The sequence below is a fragment of the Eptatretus burgeri genome, chromosome 1 (genome assembly GCF_056783735.1).
Source record: "Eptatretus burgeri isolate ZD-2024b chromosome 1, Ebu_testis_v1, whole genome shotgun sequence".
Lineage (NCBI taxonomy): Eukaryota > Metazoa > Chordata > Myxini > Myxiniformes > Myxinidae > Eptatretus > Eptatretus burgeri.
In genome coordinates this window covers 33,627,286-33,650,086 of record NC_140961.1, presented here as the reverse complement: position 1 = coordinate 33,650,086, position 22,801 = coordinate 33,627,286, and the positions used below count along the sequence as shown (strand labels likewise).

General features: G+C 45.9%; 2 protein-coding genes across 8 annotated transcripts in view; both read left to right on the top strand.

Moving 5' to 3' along the window:
- LOC147034189 (interferon-induced GTP-binding protein Mx3-like) overlaps positions 1-22,801 on the top strand; it is a 177,086-nt gene that overhangs the window by 91,764 nt on the left and 62,521 nt on the right. For 4 of the 7 annotated variants that reach the window (XM_085878396.1, XM_085878379.1, XM_085878387.1 and 1 more), the window contains 3 exons: positions 10,291-10,449; positions 17,957-18,033; positions 22,210-22,503. In XM_085878396.1, coding sequence (XP_085734522.1) covers positions 10,291-10,449; positions 17,957-18,033; positions 22,210-22,503 — 530 coding nt within the window. The remainder of the gene's footprint in view (positions 1-10,290; positions 10,450-17,956; positions 18,034-22,209; positions 22,504-22,801) is intronic. The other 3 variants (XR_015057466.1, XR_015057467.1, XM_085878402.1) reach the window with 1 other exon arrangement.
- Positions 8,212-10,282, top strand: LOC147034190 (zinc finger BED domain-containing protein 5-like). Its single transcript, XM_085878421.1, has one exon. The coding sequence runs from the start codon at positions 8,218-8,220 to the stop codon at positions 8,818-8,820; it is 603 nt and encodes a 200-aa protein (XP_085734547.1). The 5' UTR covers positions 8,212-8,217; the 3' UTR covers positions 8,821-10,282.

Sequence of the window (22,801 nt, the reverse complement as noted above, 5' to 3'; positions counted from 1 at the left end):
ATATATCGATTCTACTCCGACGCACCTGGAGGCAGGGCCAAACCGCCCCGCGCTTGCTGATTTGACGGATCAGAAGTGGGCGTGTATCATTCCTGATCCGAATTCTCCTCGGAAAGGCCGCACTTTGCACCCGCGGCTCGGCGCGCGTCCCGTACGAGGCCAGGACAGCCTGACGCTCGGCGTTCACAAGTGGTGCGGGAATGGCCGCAGAAGGAGAGGTGAAGGTGGTGGAGGGTCTATTGTGGTGGTTTATGGCCATGGCGACGTTTGGAATGGCGGTGATGCGATGTTTGCGGGAGCGAGTTGTGAAGGTGAAGGTCGTGGCTGTTGGCGTTGTTGTTGTTGTGAAGCGGCGTTGCGGTCGGTGGTTTTTGTGTGATGGCGGTTGAGACGTGGTTGGTTCAAAATAAAGATAGAACAGAAAAACGACTATCTCAAAGGGTCGCAGCCCGAATGAATCACATTTATTCCCTCTAAACAACGGGTTTGGGGCTAACTACACATGTACTTACAGAGATATCTCACCTACGGGACCTGAATGGTGGTTTGAGAATTTCCTCAACCGTAACAATATCAATCGGACAAGCGGTTCCCAAGTTACGGCCATTTTACTGCTTTTTCAGTGTTGAAAAGGTGTATATATGGCAGCTGAAGCTGTCGTTCCACCTTCTCACCTTATCATGCCAGTTTTTTCCCAAATTATTAAGAACCGGACGATCACCGGTCCGATCGGATTGAAACTTGCCAGGAATATTGCCGGGGACCCGCTGATGTGCCTTTTCAAGGTTTGATATCAATCGGACAAGCGGTTCCCAAGTTACGGCCATTTATCTGTCGACCAATGACAAGACACGGTGCTATGACATCATGAATGACGTCACAATTAATGTTTGTTTTTATTTATTTATTATTTTAATTTTATTTGCACGATTGACGGTCCGATCTGATTTAAACTTGCCAGGAATATTGCTGGGGACCCACTGATGTGCCTTTTCAAGGTTTGATATTAATCGGACAAGCGGTTCCCAAGTTACAGCCATTTATCTGTCGACCAATGACAAGACACGGTGCCATGACGTCACGAATGGCATCACAATTAATGTTTATTTATTTATTATTTTTATTTATTTTGCACGATTGATGGTCCGATCTGATTGAAACTTGCCAGGAATATTGCTCGGGACCCGCGGATGTGCCTTTTCGAGGTTTGATATTAATCGGAAGAGCAGTTCCCAAGTTACGGCCATTTATCTGTCGACCAATATCTGCGAGAGAGGGGGACGGGAGAGGGGGGATGAGAGTGGGGGCGAGAGAGGAGGGGGGAGAGAGGAACGGCGAGACTAGGGGGGATAGAGGGGAGGAAAGAGAGGGGGGAGAGAGAGGGGCGAGAGAGGGGGGATGAGAGTGGGGGCGAGAGAGGAGGGGAGAGAGAGGAAGGGCGAGACTAGGGGGGATAGAGTGGGGGTGAGAGAGGAGGGGGGAGAGAGGAAGGGCGAGACTAGGGGGGATAGAGGGGGCGAGAGAGGAGGGAGGAGAGAGGAGGGGCGAGACTAGGGGTGAGAGAGGGGGAATAGAGGTGGGGTGAGACGAGGGGGGAGAGAGGGGTTTGAGAGGGGGGAGAGAGGGAGAGAGAGGGGTTTGAGAGGGGGGAAAAAGGGGGAGAGAGGGGGGAGAGAGGGAGAGAGAGAGAGGGGGCAAGAGAGGGGAAGGAGAGAGGGGGGAAAAAGGGGGTGAGAGAGAGGGGGCATCACAATTCAAGAGAGGGGGGTGAGAGTGGGGGTGAGAGAGAGAGGGGAGAGAGGAGGGGAGAGAGGAGGGGCGAGAGGGGGGAAGCGAGGGGGGGCGAGAGAGAGGGGGCGTCACAATTCTTCTTCATTTGATATGATGTCACAATTGACGCTGCGGACCTGAACATGTTTCCCAGGTGTTTCCCAAGTTATGGCCATTTATGATACGGTTGGTCCGATCTTATTGAAATAATGCCCCAATCCAGTCATTGTTTACGCCCCTACGGGCCCGCCCCTATGGGCCCGTTCTAGTATGAACAAATTCAAAAAAGTCCAAATAGTGTGGCTATAGCTGTCTTAGATATCATCAGGCTCAACAGGTATTTGATGGTATGCTCTAATTAGATCTACTTTCGAGAAAACTCCAGCACCTTGCAGAAAAAAAGAAATCTTGGAGGTGTGGCACCAGATAGCAATCGAGCGCAGTAGCCCTGTTGAGTGCCCGATAATCTCCACAAGGCCGCCACTCTCCGGATGTCTTCTTTGGGACCATTTGTCAGAGGAAGGACCAGTTACTGCTCGATGGGCAAATAATACCGAGCTGAAGTAGATGGTCAAACTCTGCCCTGGCAATTGACTGAGGATCAGATGCCAGGTGGCGAGATCTCGCTGATGCAGGTGGGCCTCGAGTCTCTATGTGATGTGTGATGGAGTGTTTGACTGCCTCTACTGTGCACTGGGCGAGTTATACTGGGGTATTCATGAAGAGGGTACTAAATCGTGAGGTGTTGGTACTCTTCTCGTACATGGGACTGATGGTGGATGCTTGCGAACCTACCTCTGTCATGGTAAGGTTGGTCATGGTGTCACAAAACTGACGATATTTAACATCCACTAACAAACCAAACTGATTGAGAAAATCAGCTCTGATGGTGGGTGGGGAAGCTCAGTGACGATAAATACCAAGTGAAAAACCTGACGTAGTCCCAAATCAAGCGTCAAAGATTTCTCTCCTTAGGTGGCAATAGGTGAGTGGTTAAATGCTGGAAGTTGTGGCGCTGTGTTGGTAGACCGAGTCTTGTTTTCTATTGTGTGTGGCAACATGCTCACTTCAGCCCCTGTATCAACTAGGAAGTGTTTGCCAGTGTTCTTGTCAGTGACCTAGAAAAGGCTACTCTCATGGTGACTGGCAGCGCTCGTCGCCCCTCGATGCCAGTCCTGCCATTTTCCTGTGTGGTTGAAGTGGGTTTCTTAAATGAACATGGCGGTACATCCTTCCGGGCTGTTGTACCATAACGCCAATGGTAGCAACATTCTGTACCTTCACGCCTATGACGAGGACGACTATTGCTCCTTCTCCTGCCATGCTGTTTGCTTTTGGACCACTCTCGAGAAAAACTGCGCTCTTCCTGCAAGTGACAAGTGAGCACCTGAACTTGTGCCATGAGCTGGTTCACAGTCGACTGCAAATCCTGAATGACCAAATGATCAGATGTCACACCGAGGGGCTGGTGTGTCCTTGCAGCAATGGAAGGTGTGGGTGCTGCCACATCAACAATTTTGTCAGCGATCTGAGTGAGCTGTTCAATGGTCACAGCTTTGCTGGGAGAAGCCAGGATCTATTTAAGCATTGTTGTGTAAACGCTGCAAGAATAGTTGTTTCAAAATGTTATCTTCAAACTTAGCATCACCCAAAAACTGCCTCATCCTCCGAAGAAACTGCGACGGTTTCCTGTCTCCCAGCTCTTCTGAGATGAGCAGCTGGTGTAAGCATTTCTGTTCAGATGCGGAGGTACACTGTATGAGCTCAGTCTTGAGCTTGTCTTATCTGTACTTGTTTGGCGGGTTGGTAACAAAATCTCTAACCTCTTGTGCAATCTCTGCTTGCAGGGAGCCAACGATGTAAGCCAATTTCGTATCCTGCATGGTAATATTTCGGGTCAGAAACTGTGCTTCCACCTGCGCAAACCATAAGGCTGGGTTGTTGGGCCAAAAGGGAGGGAGTTTCAGTCCATCCGCCATGATGGGGAAGGTGATTCGGCCTCTGGAGACATGTCATATGCAGGACCGTGTTCCCCGGGTTCAGACATGATGACTGATGATCCAAGATACAGACTCGTCCAAACGCACAGAAACTCTCATTCTAAAACCACCGTTTCATGATCACATTGGGGTCACCAATGTAGAAGTGTGTGTGTGTGTGTGTGTGTGTGTGTGTGTGTGTGTGTGTGTGTGTGTGTGTGTGTGTGTGTGTGTGTGTGTGTGTGTGTGTGTGTGTGTGTGTGTGTGTGTGTGTGTGTGTGCACGCGCGCGCGTCAATTTCTACTCATGTGTGATCACACGGTGGTTCGGTGAATGCCGGCAGTCTCCGAGTATCCATTCTGCTCAGCATCGTAGTGCTGGGGGTAATGGTGAAAACAGCCGAGATGAACGTGGCCGATGTTCCTCGTAAAACAGGTCTATATACCAAGATCGACGAAGCAGGAATCTTCGTCTGCTCGACGAGAGTTATTCCCCAGATAAGCTTTTGCACCTCGTCGATAGTCGTGAGGGCGAACGTGGTGTACAAAGGAGAGGAAGAACGGAGCCAAAGGGAGTCAAAATACTCGAGCAGCACCCATACTCATTATAGCTCACCGTGCAGAGTAGCTCCACTCCCGTGCGATTATTCTTCTTCTTTGTAATTTATTTCCTGCCCTCGTTTTGAAAAGTACTCTGGGGTTGACTGTCGCCACGACTTTCTGATGGAATGACAGGACCTTGGCTGAGTACTTGCAAGATGCTTTCCAGGCATGGGGAAGGGTTTCTTGAAAGTTCCGCACAAAAAAGTCCATGGAATGCACTTCATAGCAAACCGATCGCGAGGGGAAAATGTGCAACTGAGGCAGACCCAAGTTAGCGCTATCCATAACCGTCAATGGGATGCAATTTGGTGGAATGGGGATGGCCTCGGCCGGATGGGGCGCAGCTTATGCTCCACAAGCTGATAATTATGTGGTACGCATTCAAAACAATATAAAGTTGGCTTTGGTACGACTTGTAGTGAACTAGGTTCCCTAATTTGTTGGCGACATTCTAGCGAAAGAACGCTATTGGCACGGCGTACACTGATGAGCCGAAACATTATGACCACCTGCCTAATATGCTATTGGTCCTCCGTGTGCCGCCAAAACAGCGCCGACCAGTCGAGGCATGGACTCTACAAGACCCCTGAAGGTGTCCTGTTGTATCTGGCACCAAAACATTAGCAGCAGATCCTTCAAGTCCTGTAAGTTGCGAGGTGGAGCTGCTGTGGATCGGACTTGTCAGTCCAACACATCCCACAGATGCTCAATCGGATTGAGATCTGGAGAATTTGGAGGCCATGGCAACACCGTGAACACTTAATCATGTTCCTCAACCATTCCCGAACAATGTGTGCAGTGTGGCAGGGTGCATTATCCTGCTGAAAGAGGCCACTGCCATCAGGGAATACCATTGCCATGAAGGGGTGTACCTGGTCTGCAACGATGTTTAGGTAGGTGACACGTGTCAAATTGATATCCACATGAATGGTCGGACCCAGGGTTTCCCAGCAGAATATTGCCCAGAGCTTCACACTCCCTCCACCGGCTTGTCATCTTCCCACAGTGCATCCTGGTGCCATCACTTCCCCAGGTAAACGGCGCACACGTACACGGCCATCCACCTGATCTAAAAGAAAATGGGACTCATCGGACGAGGCGACCTTCCACTGCTCCAAGGTCCAGCTCCGACGCTCGCGTGCCCATTGTAGGCGCTTTCGACGGTGGACAGGGGTCATCATGAGCACTCTGACCAGTCTACGGCTACGCAGCAGGGTGTGATGCATTGTGGATTGTGACACATTCCTCCTATGACTACCATTAAAATTTTCTGTGACGTGCCACAGTTGACCTTCTGTCGGTTCGGACCAGACGGGATAGCCTTCGTTACCCTCGCGCATCGATGAGCCTTGGGCACCGAACACCCTGTCGCCGGTTTGTGGTTTGTCCCTCCTCGGACCACTGTCGGTAGGTACTGACCACTGCTGACCGGGAGCACCCCACAAGCCTTGCCGTTTCAGAGATGCTCTGACCCAGTGGTCTGGCCATAACAATTTGGCCCTTGTCAAAGTTGCTCAGGTCTTTACTCCTGCCCATTTCTCCTGCATCCAACACATCAACTTCAAGAACTGACTGTTCACTTGCTGCCTCATATATCCCACCCCTTGACAGGTGCCATCGTAACAATATAATCAATGTTATTCACTTCACCTGTCAGTGGCCATAATGTTTTGGCTCATCAGTGTATATCGCCGAGTTATTGTATACAATTTTGAAAAGTTAAAAACGCCAAGATAAATTTACATTTTTTTAGTATTCACAGGGATTGAGATCTCCAAATAATAATGTAATCTGATACCATGATTATATGTTCAGTTTAATTCATAACTTGAAAGAGTATTCAGAAATTGCAAATCCGTGCCAGGACGTTTTTTGTGTGGTGTATTTTGTGGGGCAAATAAATAGAAGGATCTACTAAATGAAAGGTCATTGATTGCAAATGAAAGGTCTAAATTAGTGATTCTCAAAGTGGTCCCTACCGCCCTCCAGTGGGCGCTGGGAACTTTCGGGGGCGCTCCGGACTCCACGAGTGGTAGGGGGTGCTGGCAACGATTTGGGGGGCACTGGCGATTTAGAGGAGCAGCAGCGATTAGGAGCGCTCATTGGGCTTCCTGCAGTCTGAACAGGTTACCCGGCGCCATTCGGCAAATTGGCAATACAATGCCCGTTGCGGTACTCCTCGTTTGCCGTGGCGCCGTCCAAAGAGAAATTAAAGACAGGCAATGGGACAGGTAGTCCTTTTTGTAAATAATGAACACATTTTAAAATGTATTTATTCTGAAAATCATTAAGTTCTTCAAGCATATTACAGACTTGTTTACCAACAATGCAAGTCAGTGTTTTTTTTTAATACACACATGGTGTGAATACCACATACATGTGTTATGATCCGGCAGCGCAATTCCCAGCGAGGCGTGAATACTGAGGCGGCGCGGCATTGTGTTTTAGGCGCGGCATTGTGTTTTAGGCGCGGCATTGTGTTTTAGGCGTGCGCTGTTGTAGCTACCGTTGGAAATGTGAAGAAAAAATTTTTTGACGCGCAGGGTGAAAATCGATGCGCGCGCTGACCAGAGAACGGAAATAAATAATTATTGTTTGGCCTTATCACTAGTGTTTGTCTTTCGACATCTTGGCATATTGATTTCGTTATTCAAAAAAGCTTCACATCCGGTTGGCTTCAAGATGTCGGCCTCAAAGAAAAAGTGTTGTCATTATTCCGTTGAATACATCAAGTATGGATTCATTCCATCCCTGACGAACACGCAGTTACCGATGTGTTTGTTGTGTGGTATCACGCTGTCCAATGAAGCAATGAAACCATCTCGACTGAGCGAGCACCTGAGTAAAAAGCACAGTGATAAGGCTCGCGCAGAGGTCAGCTATTTCCAATCGCTGAAAGAGAAATTTGAGAAGCGATCCACGGTAACGACAATGTTCAAAGCCAGCCAAAAGCTCGTGGATAAAGGACTGGAAGCGTTGTATAAGCTGCCATTGCTCATCGCCAGATCTGGAAAACCGTATTCATTCGGCGAACAGTTGATCAAACCGGCTGTTGGGGAAGTGATAAAAACTGTTATGGGCCAGGATCTGTATCCAGTTCTCTCGTCGATTGCGCTCAGCAATGATTCCGTGGCCAGGCGGATTGATGAAATGTCATCAGATGTAGAAGATAAGCTGTGTTGTGAGCTGAGAAGCACGCACTTCGCCATCCAGCTGGATGAGTCCACTTTGCGTGACAGTGAAGCTCTGTTACTCTGCTACGTTCGCTTCATCCGTGATCAGGAAATGGTGGAAGAATTGTTGTTTGCCCGCTCTCTCCAGACCGATACGAAGGGTTCTTCCATCTTCCAAACGTTGGAGAAGTACTTTGCTGATAAGAACATACTGATGGAGAACATTCTCGCTTACGCGACGGATGGGCACCAGCGATGGTTGGCCGCCAGCGTGGTTTTATTGCACTTCTGAAGAACCAGCTACTGTCCGTGTTCGCCATTCACTGTGTCGTGCACCGCCAGCATCTTGTAGCAAAAGCTCTCAGCACCAGACTTCATACATCACTCCAAATAGTAATCAAAGCAGTGAATAAAATCAAGGTGTCGTCTCTGCATGATCGGCTGTTTCGTCAGCTTTGCCAGGAGAATGATGAACCATTCGAGAGGCTCTTGTTGCATACCAAAGTTCGATGGTTGTCCAAAGGCACTTGTTTGACCCGTTTCCATGCCCTCTTCTAGACAGTGGTCGAGTTTCTGTCGGAAATTGATACAGAGTTATCGGAGAAAGTGAATGTGATTGAGCATGATGTGGCTTACCTCACGAACATATTCAGTATACTGAATGATGTCAACAAACAACTCCAGGGTGACCATATGACGCTGATTAAAGCAAAGAAAGTGATCGGCGCGTTCGTAACCAAGGCGACTCTGCACAGGGAAACCCTCGGCCGCAGAGATATGTACCACTTTCCCCGATTGGCAAAGGAAATTGCTGTTTCTGATGAAAAGCTGCTCGTTTATTGCAATCACCTTGAGAAGATTCGTGGAGATATGGAGCAGCGTTTCAGAGACATGCTAGAACTGTCGGTGCCAGCATTAGTGATCAACCCATTCAAATGTGACATTCGAGATGTGAAGCGTGAATTACAGGACGAAATTATCAACTTGTGGAATGATGATGAGGCGAAGGCAAGATTCTCGCAGCATGAATACGGGAAATTCTGGATTCTGGAGCGGGGCGAATACCCCGCAATGTGGACAGAGGCAGAACTGCTGCAGATGGCATTCCCCACATCACACCTTGTTGAAAGAGGGTTCAGCGCCGTGATGGTGCTGCTGACCAAGTATCGAAACCGCCTTGACATTACCAAGAGGGGCGATCTGCATCTCTACCTCACTGAGATGGAGCCAGACGTTCGTAATCTCGCAGCGAGTCACCAGGCCCACCCTTCACACCAACGGTATTTGGGTCTGTGATAACAGATTCCCAGTTTGCCTCACCTGGACCTGTTCTGCTGAAACATTGTAGTAGTGCAAAATAAAATGGAAAAGTAAAATATTATTCAGAAAATATTTGGCTTCTGTTATTTTTGCTTCCTATCTACATAAATTCGGACTATCCTATTGCCCACTGGGTGTCCGACCACGGACGATAGGACAAGGGGGCATTGGGCCGGTCCAAGAGGGCAGAAGGGGGCGGTAGTCAAAAAAAGTTTGAGAACCACTGGTCTAAATGGTCTTGTTGTAAAGGTGTAGAGGTCTGAAAAGATCGAAATTTGTCTAAAGGATCGAAATCATGTATAGTGTTGAAAGGGTCTTAAAAGGTCGAAGGGATCTCAAGGATGTAATTTAAGGTCTAAAGGGTCGGAATTGTCTGGAGGAGTCTGAGGTGTCTTCAAACGTCTAAAGGTCAAAGGCATCTCGAGGGCATTAAAAGGTCTGAAAGGGTAGAAGATTGTCCAAGGGATCTTCAGGGTCGAAGGGGTATGTTGTGTTTTATGGCTCTAAAGGATCTAACAGGAGCTAAAGGGTTGTTGGGGTCTATGGGTCTTAGGGGTCTATGGAATCTTTGGGGTCTAACAGGGTGTATAGATTCTGAAAATGTCTAAGGGTTCTGAAATGGTCTTGGGGGTCTTAAATGGTCTTATTTTTATAAAGGGTCTTAAGGATCTTATCGGGTCTGAGGTTTCTGAAGGGTCTTAGGGGTCTTAAGGATCTCAATGGAGTCTAAAGGTACTGTATATCGGGGTCTAATAGAATTAGTACACCTACTCATATTCTGTGCAGACAAACAAACAAACGGACCCAAGTGCAATACCGTCTTCTCTGGCGAGGGTAATAAAAGACAGGCTGCATCAGTTGGGAGCACATTTTAAATGGTAATCAAAGATGGATTTTTGGGAAACAAAAAACCTCCATTATGATGCAGTGCCAGAATCTTTTTTAAAATTTCATTTTGTTCGTTTTGTGGGTGTAAAGTGTCTCATCTGCATTTAGGTTGTGGTGTTGGGGTCTAAGGGTGTAATGTGTCCCATCTTCTGAAAAGCATGATATTTTGAAATATCATGCTATACAGTTTAAAGATAGCATGATGTATTTCAAAACGAGTCGGAAATTGTGTGCAGTTACTTTGCCAAATCTGCTGCGTCTGCTTCGCTGATTAATTAGCACTAGTAATATCAAAAGTAAAGATGAGTCACTGTGCAATTGTTGAGGAGGTATCCTTTCAGTGAAATGTAAGTCTCAAAAGAATAATGACATGAGACTGGGAATGCAAGGAGGATGGACTACATGGCCTCGTATGTATCATTTTATTTTCTTGTATTTCAATTTTGATGCACATTTTTAGTAAATGATTTGTTTGTCAGTAAATACACCTGTTTCGCTTTTCGTCCTGCATTCATGGAAAATGACCCACTGAGGATTTTGTATTTGTTCTTTTGCCAGGGAATCAAAACCTGCAAGTCACTGTCAGAAATTTCATGACACAGAACACAGGTCGAGAACTTCCAGGTTTCATCAGTTTCCACATGTTTGAAAACCTGGCTCGTAAACATATCACAACACTGGAAGAACCAGCACTTGGAATTTTGAGAGAAGTAGCAGGCAAGTTGTCCTGAAAATATTGGAACCGTAAATGCGAATGATCGTGACTGGCCGATGCACAAAATCAATGGTTCTGTTACCTGGTGGGATCTTCCCACCAAAGGTGGCAGCTACAAGCAATTTGATGCACGACAAGCAATTTAATAATAACTAGAAGGGCACTCGGTAGAGCAGTAATGCACAGACATAAAATGCATAGACATATTCCTATCATCATGCCATACTCTCCTCTCCTGCCCCGTACGACACCACACCATTGGTCCTGTGCCACACCGCCCAGCATGATTATGGTTTCCTACCCGCATTCTGCAGCTCCCACGTTGGTGCATCCCCTGGAATGTAAACACCAGTGGAGTTGCAGTGCTCATACAGGCCGTATTACAGAACTGTATTCTGCTGTCTTGTGCCCTCTCTATTTTTTTCCTCTCCATCATATGATGGAAGACTTAAGTTAAAGGTTCCCATCCGTTTGATTCCCAGAGGAACGTATTTCATTGATTACACTTGTTACCCTATTATACGTGTTTGCACTCTGTTATCTTTCCTCCCTCTTTAAATTTTAAATTCACTGGGTCTCTTTAGAGTTATTTGGATGGTGGCAGTTGCTGATTTTGAACGGTCAGGTCAAGTCAGGTATGGGACCATGTGCCGGAGCAGCATGTCGCTGCATCCACTTTCCGCCGATACTCCAGGGGCCTCAGTCTGGCCATCCCCAAGGAAGATGCTGGCCCATCCCCATCTCCTTGAGATGCTGATCAGCCTGCTGAAACCACGAGATGCGTGGTTGGTCCGTTGGTTTCCTACACTCATAAGGCTCCCTCGCTGAGAGACAAGTCTCATTTGAATCTCTCTCAGCAACTGCTTGTTAGACACAAAGTCCGACCAGTGATAGCCAAGGATTCTTCGAAGAGACATGGTACCAAAGGAATTAAGTCTCTGTCTCAAATCCCTGGTCAGAGTCCAAGTCTCACATCCATGGAGCAAGACTGGAAGTACCAAGGACCTGAAGACTCGGACTTTTGTCCTCCTGCACAGGTACCAATAGCGCCACACCCCATGATCCAGTGAATCCATGACTCCCCAGGCCCGACCCAGATGTCTGTTGACCTCTGGCTCACAGCCAGCTCAGACATGAATATCACTGCCAAGGTAAGTGAATTTCTCCGTGACCTCAACATCCTCACCACAAACAGGTACAGACAAGATAGCAGCATCCAAGATATCATTGAAAGACTGGGTCTTAGATTTAAACAAGGGAACCCGTAATCTCAGCAACTCCGACTCCTCATTCAGCACCTTGAGGGCCCCCAAAAGGATATCCAGCCACCTCAAAGATGACTGCATCACCTGCGAAAATAAGGTGAAAGATCTTGACATTCCCAAATGATTCACTGTAGCTTGATCTCTCCGACATCCTCCCCAGAATCCAGTCCATACAAGCGCTGAAAAGCATGGGGGCCAGTACACACCCCTGATGAACTCCAGCAACAACTATAAATAAGTCAGAGATGGTATTACCACATCTCACAGCACTCTCAGCACCAGAGTATAGTTCAGAGATCAGATTGATCAGTTTTGGTGACACCCGACGAAGACCAAGAATCCCCCTGAGGGCATCCCAGTTCACTGAATTGAACGTTTTGCAGAGTTCAACATACAGCAAGCAGCCCCTGCCGAAACTCTCGTCTGCATTCAGTGAGGACCTGAAGAGCAAGGATACGGTCAATCGTGGACCTCTTTGCTGTAAAGCTTGACTGCTCTGGGTGTTGGTGCTCAAGCAGATGGTGGCAAACCCCATCAAGAATTATCCGAGCAATGACCTTGCTCGGTACAGAGAGCAGCGCCATCCCTCGGTAGTTGTTGCAGTCCTGGCGATCAGCCTTCCCTTTCCAGAGAGGGACAACAAGTTGGGATGATGCCTGTGTTCCCAGGCGGAGCACAGAACTGCATGCAATGACATGAGTACAGCATTTCCAACAGCCTTGAAACATTCAGCATTGATGCCACAGATCTGAGGAGCTTTACCCCATTTCAACCGGTTCACCACAGCCTGCGTTTCCACAAACAAAGGTGGACCACAGTTGATTGGAGGGTCAGCAAGAGGGATAGTAACACCTCTGACATCCAACTCAACAGAAGGTGGATCAGCCTGGTACAGCTGCTCAAACGGCCTCGTAGCCCGTCACTTCGGACTCCTCTGTCAAGATCCCACCACCCTCCGTTCTAACTGCAGTACACCTAGGGACAGGCTTGGAGGAACGCAATGTGCGAAATCCCCTTTAAGCAGGATGAGAATCACTTGACCACAGGTGATGCTCTACCCTGTCACAGATTTCTCGCATGTAGGCCTTTTTGTCCACCCTCAGCGCATGTGCGGTTTTATGCGTCAACTCCCCGAACAGCTCAGCTCTGCCATTAAGCCTGGCCCTGCGACTCTGGTCAATGGTATCCAGTGTCCCTTGAGAGACAAAATTATTCGTCACCCTGTGGTGAAGACATCTACTGGCAACATTAAGGGTGGTGGTCATGAAGGCACTCCACAACTCGTCAGGATTCCCCAAAGCACCCAGACCCCCCCCCCAAATCCCCACTCAGTATGTTCGTAAACTCCTCAGCTACCCTCATCCTTGAGCTTGCTAACATTCAGCCTCGGCTGGGATGGTACCATTCTCCTGGAATTAAGCTGCAACTTCAGAGTTGCTACCACAAGCCTGTGGTCGGTATTGAGGAACTGAGCACGCCGGTCCACTCTGCAATTCTGGATCATCCTCCAGTGACCATCAATGAGCACATGGTCAATCTCCTTTGCCACACCACCCGCGTTGGAATACCAAGTCCAGCGATGTGCTTGTGGGTGCTGAAACCATCCACCAGCCACCCCAAGTACATGACTTCTTCCAAAGTTCAGGAACTTAGTGCTTTTCTGGTTCACAGTTCCAAACCCATGGGGACCAACACATCTCATAACCATCCCTATCAGTTCCATTCGAGCTTTGAAATCATTCAAGACTATAAGAGTATCTCGTATGGGGCAATGATCAACCACAGACTCGAGTACGGCATATAAGGCATGCTTCATGGTGAGATCACTCACCTCCGTTGGAGCATATCCAGAGACCAGGGAAAGAACACCCAAGGAGTGACGAATCCTTTGTCTCATAATATGCTCGTTGACTGGTGTTACCTCAATTATCATTGTAGTCAGCTTATTGGACACAGCTGCAGCAACTCCCACAGCAACTAACCATCACATCGACCAGACCAATAGTTGGTGTAACCACCCACCATGATCTCACCACTATCCGGTCTCTAAACCTCAGAGAGTGCTGCAATACCGATGTTCGAACGCTTGAGCTCATGTGGTAACAGAGACAGGTGATCTTCCTCTCTTCGGGAAAGGACATTCCAGGCACCCACCCAAAGGGACCACCTCAAGTTAACCCAAGGAGACCACCATTTGGTGGACGACACCTCAGCACCACCCCGACACATACTGCGGCAATCTTACCTTGGACTTGCAATAAATTATTTTAGAGGATATTCGAGTTTTGGAGCACTTAACAAGCATTCACCTTCTTGTTGGCTGAGAACCTCTGCTCTGGTTCCATCTTCAATCAGGACCCCAGTGAGGTGAGATGCCTGGCGCGCCGCCTTATCAGCGGCCCAGTGTTTTAATTGAACCCGGTATAAGCGAAGCAAGACTCTTAATCCTGTTTTGGAGCATCTTGGCCATTTGGCTGGCGTTACCACTGTAACATTGATTTATCAGGATTGGCATCAGGACACTGGTCTGAATCTGGCAACCGTATCACAAGCATCAATACAAAAGGAGTGGGAGGGGGGAGCGGAATCACATGCATCCATCCAATCCATTGGGACCATACTCTGTACAGAGCATTAGTGCTGCCAAAGCAGTCTCCTGGGCTATTGGGCACAATCATGGATGGGTCACCACTCCAACACAGGATATTCAAAAGGCTCAATAATCCCAGCAAGCTGGTACTCGTTTCACCAACCTCGGAAGGATGACACCCTGTGTCAACCCCACCTGGTATTAATTCAATAGCTAAGTAGGATTTGAACTCAGGACCCAAGGACCACAAGCCCACCACCCTAGCCATTCAGCCAACACCAGGCATAATCCGGTGCACACTTCACTACTTTGCAAAACAACAACAGCGTTATCATCTGTTTTACAGAGGTTTGCTCTCTAACTGTATGCATGAATATGAGAAATGAATATATTTTCATGAATAATACAGTATTTTATTTGAGAGTAATTAAATGGTAACTTTGGTGAGTGAGAGTATAATCATTGCAAATACTCGTATTTCTCCGCAGATTGATGAAAATCTTGTCGGATTTCTTTCATCCAGATTTAAGAATCTTATAGGGCACAACAGAAGAATCTCGTTGTCGTGTTCGGTCCAGGGTTTTTGCAGTCAGCAGTGTCAAACAGCAATGAGAAAAGAAAGCGTGGTTTTAAGTTGTATTTATTTATCAAATGAGATGGTGAAATACTGTATTACAGGGAATTTTAGTGAAACTTGATCAATGTCCTCTTCTGGTGATCGTGTTGGAAGGACAGACTTGCAATAGTGGGGTTCAATGTAGAGCTACCACATATTATTGATTTCTAGGATAGAAAGTCAAAGTTATGATGATGGCTGAGCTTTTTATCTTAGAAAAGAGATGATTAGAGGGGATCTAAAATAATGTTCAAGAGAATAAAGATAGACGCTAGGAAGTTGTTGTTTTTTTGTATACATGAGATGAAGCTTGTGGAAGAGTGAGAGTAGAATGGAAGGGAACAAAATTGAAAAGGGGAAGCACCTAACAGCAGAGTTGAAGTGAGAACGAGATCAAGGGCAGGGTGAGAAAGACACATGGGGGTGAAGAAGCTGCACACAAGCTGAAACACAGCAAGAAGAGAAAGGGGAAAGTGGGGATGAAACAAAAAAGAAACAAATCAACCAAAAACTAACAAACAAAATAAGGAGGGAGGAAAAAATCACAATTGCTTGGGTGTGCTTGGGAAAGGGAGTGATTGGGAAAAGGGAGTGCTTGGGAATGGGGTCATTTGGGGGTAGAAGAGATCATATGTATTGATGGGGGATGACCTAAGGTAATGGTGAACAGCTCTCTTGAAGCCATGGAAAGAAGAATGGGACTGAAAAGACTGGGGAAGTTTGTTCCACATGTGAGAGAAAAGAGGAACAAATGAGTGGAGGTGAGCAGTGAGCCTGGATTTTGGGAGTTTCGTAAGAGGGTTACTGGCAGATCGTGTGTGCCCTTCAGAAACCTGGGATGGACAGAGCCAAGAAAGGTTAGAGGGTGCAAGACCAAAAAGGATTTGGTGGAATATACAGAGAGGCCACCAACCTGTCTGTGATGTGAAAGTAACAGGCTCATACACTCAGCTTCACCATGGGAGATCACAATGATTTTGAGGGCCTTGCTTTCCATGGCATCAAGAAGGGCAAGGTGTGAGGCAGGGGTGCCAGCCCAAAAGAGAGAGCAGTACTCCATCAGGCTGCAAATTAAGCTCTCGTAGGTTATCAAAAAATCAGACTGGGCAAGGAAAGGCCTTGTCAAGGAAAGGGCTGAGGATGCCCAGTCGGTGGCTGGCTATGGAGGTCATTTTGGAAATATGGTCTGCTCAAGAAAGATCACGTCTGATGGTGAGGCCCAAAAGTTTGTGAGTGATTTAACCTCTTCAAGAGGTTTGTTTAGGAAGTAGAGAAAGGGTTTGCCAGACGGTCCTTTCAGAGAGACAGGGTGAGTGTGTGGGATTTGTCGGGGTTGAAAGACATATTCCAAGTGTTGGATCAGCTGTTGATTCTATCAAAGGTGAGCCTGGATTATGGGAGCCTGGAATAGTCCATATTTTGGAATTGGATGGAGTGAAATCTGGATGTTCTGTTCATACTTTGCCTTTTGAATACAGTATCTTGAAATGATTTGATTTATTCTTCAATGTAATGATGAATGTAATGCTGGGACCCCAGCCCATATGGGAGAGCATTACTCCATTGAACGGCAGACAAAGACTTTGGTGGTTGTGAGTATGTCTGTTTTTTGAAGAAATGACTTAGAATGCCAATGTACAGTGACCTACAAAAGCATTCACTCCCCCCCCCCACCCCACAAAGTTTTCACATTTTGATGCCACCTGAGCTTATTTCATGATGTTTTCAAATCAAATTTAATATAGTCTTCACAAACTACACCAAAGTGATAAAGCTGAAAAATGCAGATAAAATGTGAATAAGTTGGATTGTAACAGAGAAAATGAGATGACTCTCATTTGCATAAGTATCCCTTTGCCCAATTAACCCTAAATCACTTCAGGAGCAAATTATTTATTTGAAAGGTTACAAAATAAGTATAGTAGGTTTCATCAGTACGTAATCAGTGGTTTAACTTAAAAAATTAAGCTCCTACACTTATCAAAGGAGTTTTAAGGGGCAACTCACACGGTCAACCAATAACGCAAGCGTGAAGATCAAGGAACTTTCGAAAAAAGTCAGACATGAAGTGGTGGAGAAACACAGTTCAGGAGAGGGTTGTAAGGAGTTTTCAAAGTCCCTCATTATCCCTTTGAGTATGGTGAAATCCATCATTAAGAAGTGGAAGACATATCATACCACCCAGACTCTGCCCAGATCAGGTTGCCCATCCAAACTCAGCAGCCGGGCAAGCAGGAGACTGGTTTGAGATGTCAAAGTAAATACAACAATGACTTTGAAAGATCTGGAAGGCTATATGTCCAAGATGGAGGTCAGTGTTCATCAATCAACAATATCCCGTTCCCTTCACAAAGCTTGCCTCCATGGACAAGCAACAAGAAAGGAGCCATTACTGAGAAATACACACCCAAAAGCTCTTATGGAGTTTGCAAAAAAGCATCTTAATGATACTGTGGGCATGTGGAGAAAGAAAGGTTTTGTGGTCAGACGAGACAAAAATTAAACTTTCTGGTCTAAATTCAAAGTGTTACATCTGGTGCAAGCCTAATACTGCATATCAACCAGACAACACCATCCCTACAGTCAAGCATGGTGGTGGCAGCATCATGTTATGGAGCTGTTTTTCATCAGCATGGACTGGCAAGCTCATCAGGATAGAAGGGACAATGAATGGTGCAAAGTATCGGGGAATCCTTAATGAAAACCTGCTTGAGTCAATCACGATTATAACTGGGTAGGAGATTCACATTTCAGCAGGATAAGAATCTGAAGCACAGAGCTAAAGCCAGACTGGAGTAGCTGAATATGAAGAAAAGAAATGTTCTTGAGCGGCCCAGTCAAAGTCCTAACTTGAACCCAATTGAACATTTATGGCGAGACCTTAGTTTCTTAATTTGGAGTTAAAATGCATTTGCAAGGCTTATTTGATTTTAAAATTATGTACATAAATTTTGCTCCTTTCACCATTAATACGGTTGCTGAATGTGTTGACCATTAAACCCTTCTAAAACACCCTTTTGGATTTTTTTCCCCCACAGACATGGTGCAGTCTGTTGCTGACAATTTAGCAGATCCGTCCTTTGGTTTCTTGCCAGAACTCACACGATATATCAAGGTTTGTTTTGCCTCTTCTTTTGACTTTTAAAGATGCTATTATGTGCAAACTGAATTTAAACAGAAGCAGATGTTGTCAAGGTTTGAGTTTATAAAAGGATTAGGAACCAACACATTCATATTACTATGTTTTTCATCCAAATCCTCATCAGGCAGATAAGCATGCAAATACTCCTTAACCCTTTGAAGCCTGAGCTCCTTGGACTTTCAGCTCCCCCACCCTGGGCTCCCTGGAGAAAACTCCGGCCGCTTGGGTATCTGGAGTTTCGAATAGCGGCCGATAAACTGGCTGCTCGGGAAAATGGAGGTTTAAATAGCGGCTGGTGAAACGGCCGCTCGGGTTCATCAGGTTAAGGCCATATTATACAAGGAAATCTAACTCAGGTGGAGGCCTTTCAGCCCATCATGCCTGCGTGAACATCATACTAATATATCTACACAAGATCCAAGGAAGAAAATCCCAAAAAAGTTTTTAATAAATGAAATAAATTATTATTATTTTTTGTTGTTTTTTGTTTGTTTTTGTATGTTTTATTTCTTCTTCCCCCTCAGGGGAGGGGGCATGGGCTTGGTTAAAAACCACACATCAACCACACAACCCCCCCTGACAAGACCCCCACCAACAGTACTCCGCACACATGCACACAATCACCCATCAATGCTCAAACTACCTAAAAGTCTTATCAACATCCCCATACCACTCAATCTCCATAACTTCCAGGTACCTATCTAACTCTAATTTAAACTTATGTACTGTTTCTGCTGACACTACCTTTCCAGGAATGCCATTCCATGCATTAACTACTCTCTGAGTGAAAGTACCCTGCCTAACTCCCATCTTAACTCTCCTCTTTACTCTCAGGCTATGGCCCCTGGTTCTATCACTGTCTACTCTGTTGACTAATTCACTGCGCTTATTTTATAGCTGCCTTTCATTATCTTAAACATCTGTATCATATCTCCTTGTAACCACCTCCTTTCTAGTGTATAAAGCCATGTCTCCTTCAGCCACTCCTCATAGCCGAGCCTAGTTAGGCCCGGAATCAATGTGGTAGCCCGACGCTGAACCCTCTCTATGGCATCTATGTGCTTCCTGAACTGTGGTGACCAAAACTGCACACAATATTCTAGATGTGGCCCTCACTAAATTCCTATACAATGTTAACACCACCTCTTTTGATCTATAAATGATCCCCCTCCGAATATAGCTTAAAACCCTACTTGCTTTACTCATAGCTGCCTGGCACTGTGCTGCCTGCTTCCCTCCCATATCTATTACCACCCCCAGATCCTTCTTCTGTGTGACACGCTCCCAAATTACCCCTTGCATCCTGTAATCTCTGTATTCATTGTTCTTTCCCATCCTCAACACCTGACACTTGCTCAGGTTAAATTCCATCTGCCAATATTTTGCCCAGTCTATACAAGTATCAATACTCTCCTGTATCTGATCACCACCCCCTCTGCTATCCACCTTACCTCCAAGCTTTGTGTCATCTGCAAATTTGGAAAGCTTACTTGTTGACCTCACCAAGGCATTTGACATTGTCAACTGGCTTGCACTGTGGAAAGTCCTCAGAAAATTTGGATGTCCTGCCATTTTCATGATGGCATGGTCTAAGGAATCAGCACGGAAGAAGAGTTGTTTGGGGCTTTCTCTCTCTCTCATAAATGGGGTTTAAATGCAGCAATGTATTCACATCAAGCATGTTTGGACTGTTCTTTGCAGCTGTGCTACAAGAGATCTTGCAAGGCTGCGCTGAAGAGAGTTGTCATTCGATTCCAGACCAATAAACTTTCAATCTTGCGCCATTTATTATCTTCAACATCTCTGTCAGATTTCCTCTAAATCACCTCCTTTGTCGTGTAAACATTCCTGCCTGGGTTGGTGTAAAGTGATCCTCCTATGTTATTGTAATGACAAAGCTGTACAGTGCTGTAAAGTGGAAGGGGGAGGGGGGATCTATAGCTGGACTGTGGTAAGCGTAGTATTGTCCATGTGTTTCGAATAGGTTAGATTGCCATGTAAAAGGGATCTGAGAGAGTCAGTCGTTTGTTACATGTGATGTTGAGGGAGCAGTGTATGTAATTCATAGACAGGAAAGAGATTAATTATGTATGCGTAAAAACCTCTTGTTGGCAGGGCTGAGTGAGGACTTCCCATTGCAGAGGCACACGTGTCATGTGTGTGAAAGGCTAATTACAACCTATCTGGCCAGTGTGTGCCAGCCATGGTGGCACAGTGGGCAGTAGAGCCTGAAAGAATAGGTGTTCCTTGATTTTTGTAGGGGCCACCCCCGTGGATGGGACCCAAAAGGGAGACCCAGGAGCAGGAGGAGAAGAACTCCAGAGTGAGATGAGAGAGGAGACCTCCTGACCAACAGAGTGTGCACGAGCTTCGAACAGGAGACCAAGGAGAGTCAATGAGGGAGAACTGAGGACTGTGAAGACGTGAGGAAATGAAGGAGTCCATCAACGTGTCCGTGAGGCTGTACATGAGAGTCGAGACTGGAGAGTCCACCAGGACTCGACCAAGAGGGGCTCGTGTGGAAAGGACAAAAGGGGACCATGTGGCCTGGTAGAAGGCCTGGCCTACCCATCGCAGGCTCTGCTCGTGGCCATTTTTGACTTTGTCTTGGGGCCATTGCTACTGGCTCTTATCGTGCACCATTGTGTCGAACTGCACCCACACCAGGGCATCAGAAGGAAAAGGGAAGTCCCGCACGCAATATGAGTTGCTGTGAAAGTGTGATCTGTTGGCACCTAGTGGGTTAGAAATTGAGCCTTTATTTCTTCTTTGTATATAAGTGCGTATCCCATTCCCCTTTTTGTGTTTCTTGACTCGCTTGGTTTGTTCTGTTATGATAGCGTCTTGTCGACCCTTTCCTTCTGCTTTGCTTTATAAAAATATATCCTTTAAAAGATGAGAGCGTGTTTCAGTCATCTGCTTTCGGTGTGTGTTTGCCGTCTTTTCGGCTAATTGGGAGACCTTGGGGACCGGTATTAAAAGTAAAGTAACATTGAATGCAGTGCTTTATAGGACTGCTTCAACCATTCCTCGGGACGAGAGGTCCCGGCACTGAGGAATTCCGTTTTGACGGGATACTTCGTTTCGGTCCTTTCAGTCTGACACGACTGTACTTTCTGGGCTAACGATTTCCTAACGATGATATCGATCCAATGAATTATGAATTTGAGGTGATGAAGGCACCAAAAGGATGCTTTGTCCAATTGATCCCATCATACATGTCCAGCCAAAATAATGTAGTCGAGCTTGAATGGGACGTTTAGGCAATCGAGCATTGCTGTTGTACAGACTGTGCAATGACCATCAAAAATGTTCTCGGAAAGAGATACAAAAATTGACAAAACTTTTTAAATCTTTCCATATGTAAGTTTTTGTGTATAATTATGAAGGTAATTATTTTCTTTCTAAGTACTCCATGGAGTCCTTGTATTTTGGAGTCTAAGTACTCCATTGAATCCTTGTATTTTGAAAGACCGTTTCTTGAACTATTGGCAGTACCTTGTTCCAATTAAATAGCTTTTTGAATGTTCCACGTACTTTCATGCTTTGCAGTGAATGCTGCACTGCTCTGTTGAGAAATTAAATTTCCGTCCTGTTGTATTGGTTCTTGTAGTACAAACACCAATGGCCTTGCAAACAAATACAGCATATTTCACCATACCTTTGTCTTTTGCAATGCCATATGAAGTGCAGTAATTGATATATAAACTTATTATAAATGAGAACTGTTGTCATTGTGCAAGTAAAGCATCATGTACTTGTTGTTTTTTTTTGTTGTCAATTTCCTAGTTTGTTTGACATTCAAATTAAGGTGGCTGGCTTAAGATCTTAGGGTGTTGAGTTTTAGCCCCTGTTGTGCTGTTACATAGCAGCAGGTGAGTTGACTCAGTCTGTCATCCGTCCGGGATCAGCAAAATGAGTTCCAGCTTACTTGGAAGAATGAGCCATCCGAGTATCCGGCGTCTCGGTGTCGACTTTTCCAGGATTGTGCCCCCTTAGCCAAAGGAAAACTGCCTTGGCAGTCATATGCATTTGAAGACACAGAAGTAGAGTTTCTTCTTATTCTTTACCATATAAAAAGCACCTGGATTGCAGTACACATGGTGCACTGTTTGCTGATCATGTGTTTTTTTTAACACTCTTGTGCAGGTGGCAGTGGATGAGTTGAAGCAACAAAAGTATGAAGATGCCAACATGTTCATTCAAAACATATTCAAAATGGAATCTCAGATCTACACACAAGATATAATTTACAAAACATGCATTGAGGAAAGTGTACAAGAACCACAACCTGCATTACAAAATGCACAACTTACAGGAATACCAACATCATCTTTCTTGGTTTTACCTTCTTTGCCAAATATACCTTCTCATGAAATAAATGCTGCACAGTCGAACAAGGACATTAAAGTGATGAAGACACACGTAACAGCATATGTGAAGGTAAATGGAAGTCTTTTCACTATAACTCTCCTTTGGATAAACTAAAGAGCAGGTCTGGTGTTTGTTCTTCATTAAAACGATGATGAGTGTGCATGCCCTTTCGAGGGTACTTCAGCATGGCATGAATGGATTTATGTAGTCTTCATATTTGTCAGTTGGAGAACCACCATCTTAGAATTACTTGCCATGCACTGATGGTACAGAGACTGTGACAAACAGGGACTGAATGATGCAAAAATGCACTGTGTGGTTCGCCATTGCAATCCCATCACAGTGAGGATTTGAACTTGGAATTACT

Coding starts and splice junctions, on each gene's coding strand:
- LOC147034190 (XM_085878421.1), top strand. CDS start 8,218: ATGACGCTGATTAAAGCAAAGAAAGTGATCGGCGCGTTCGTAACCAAG.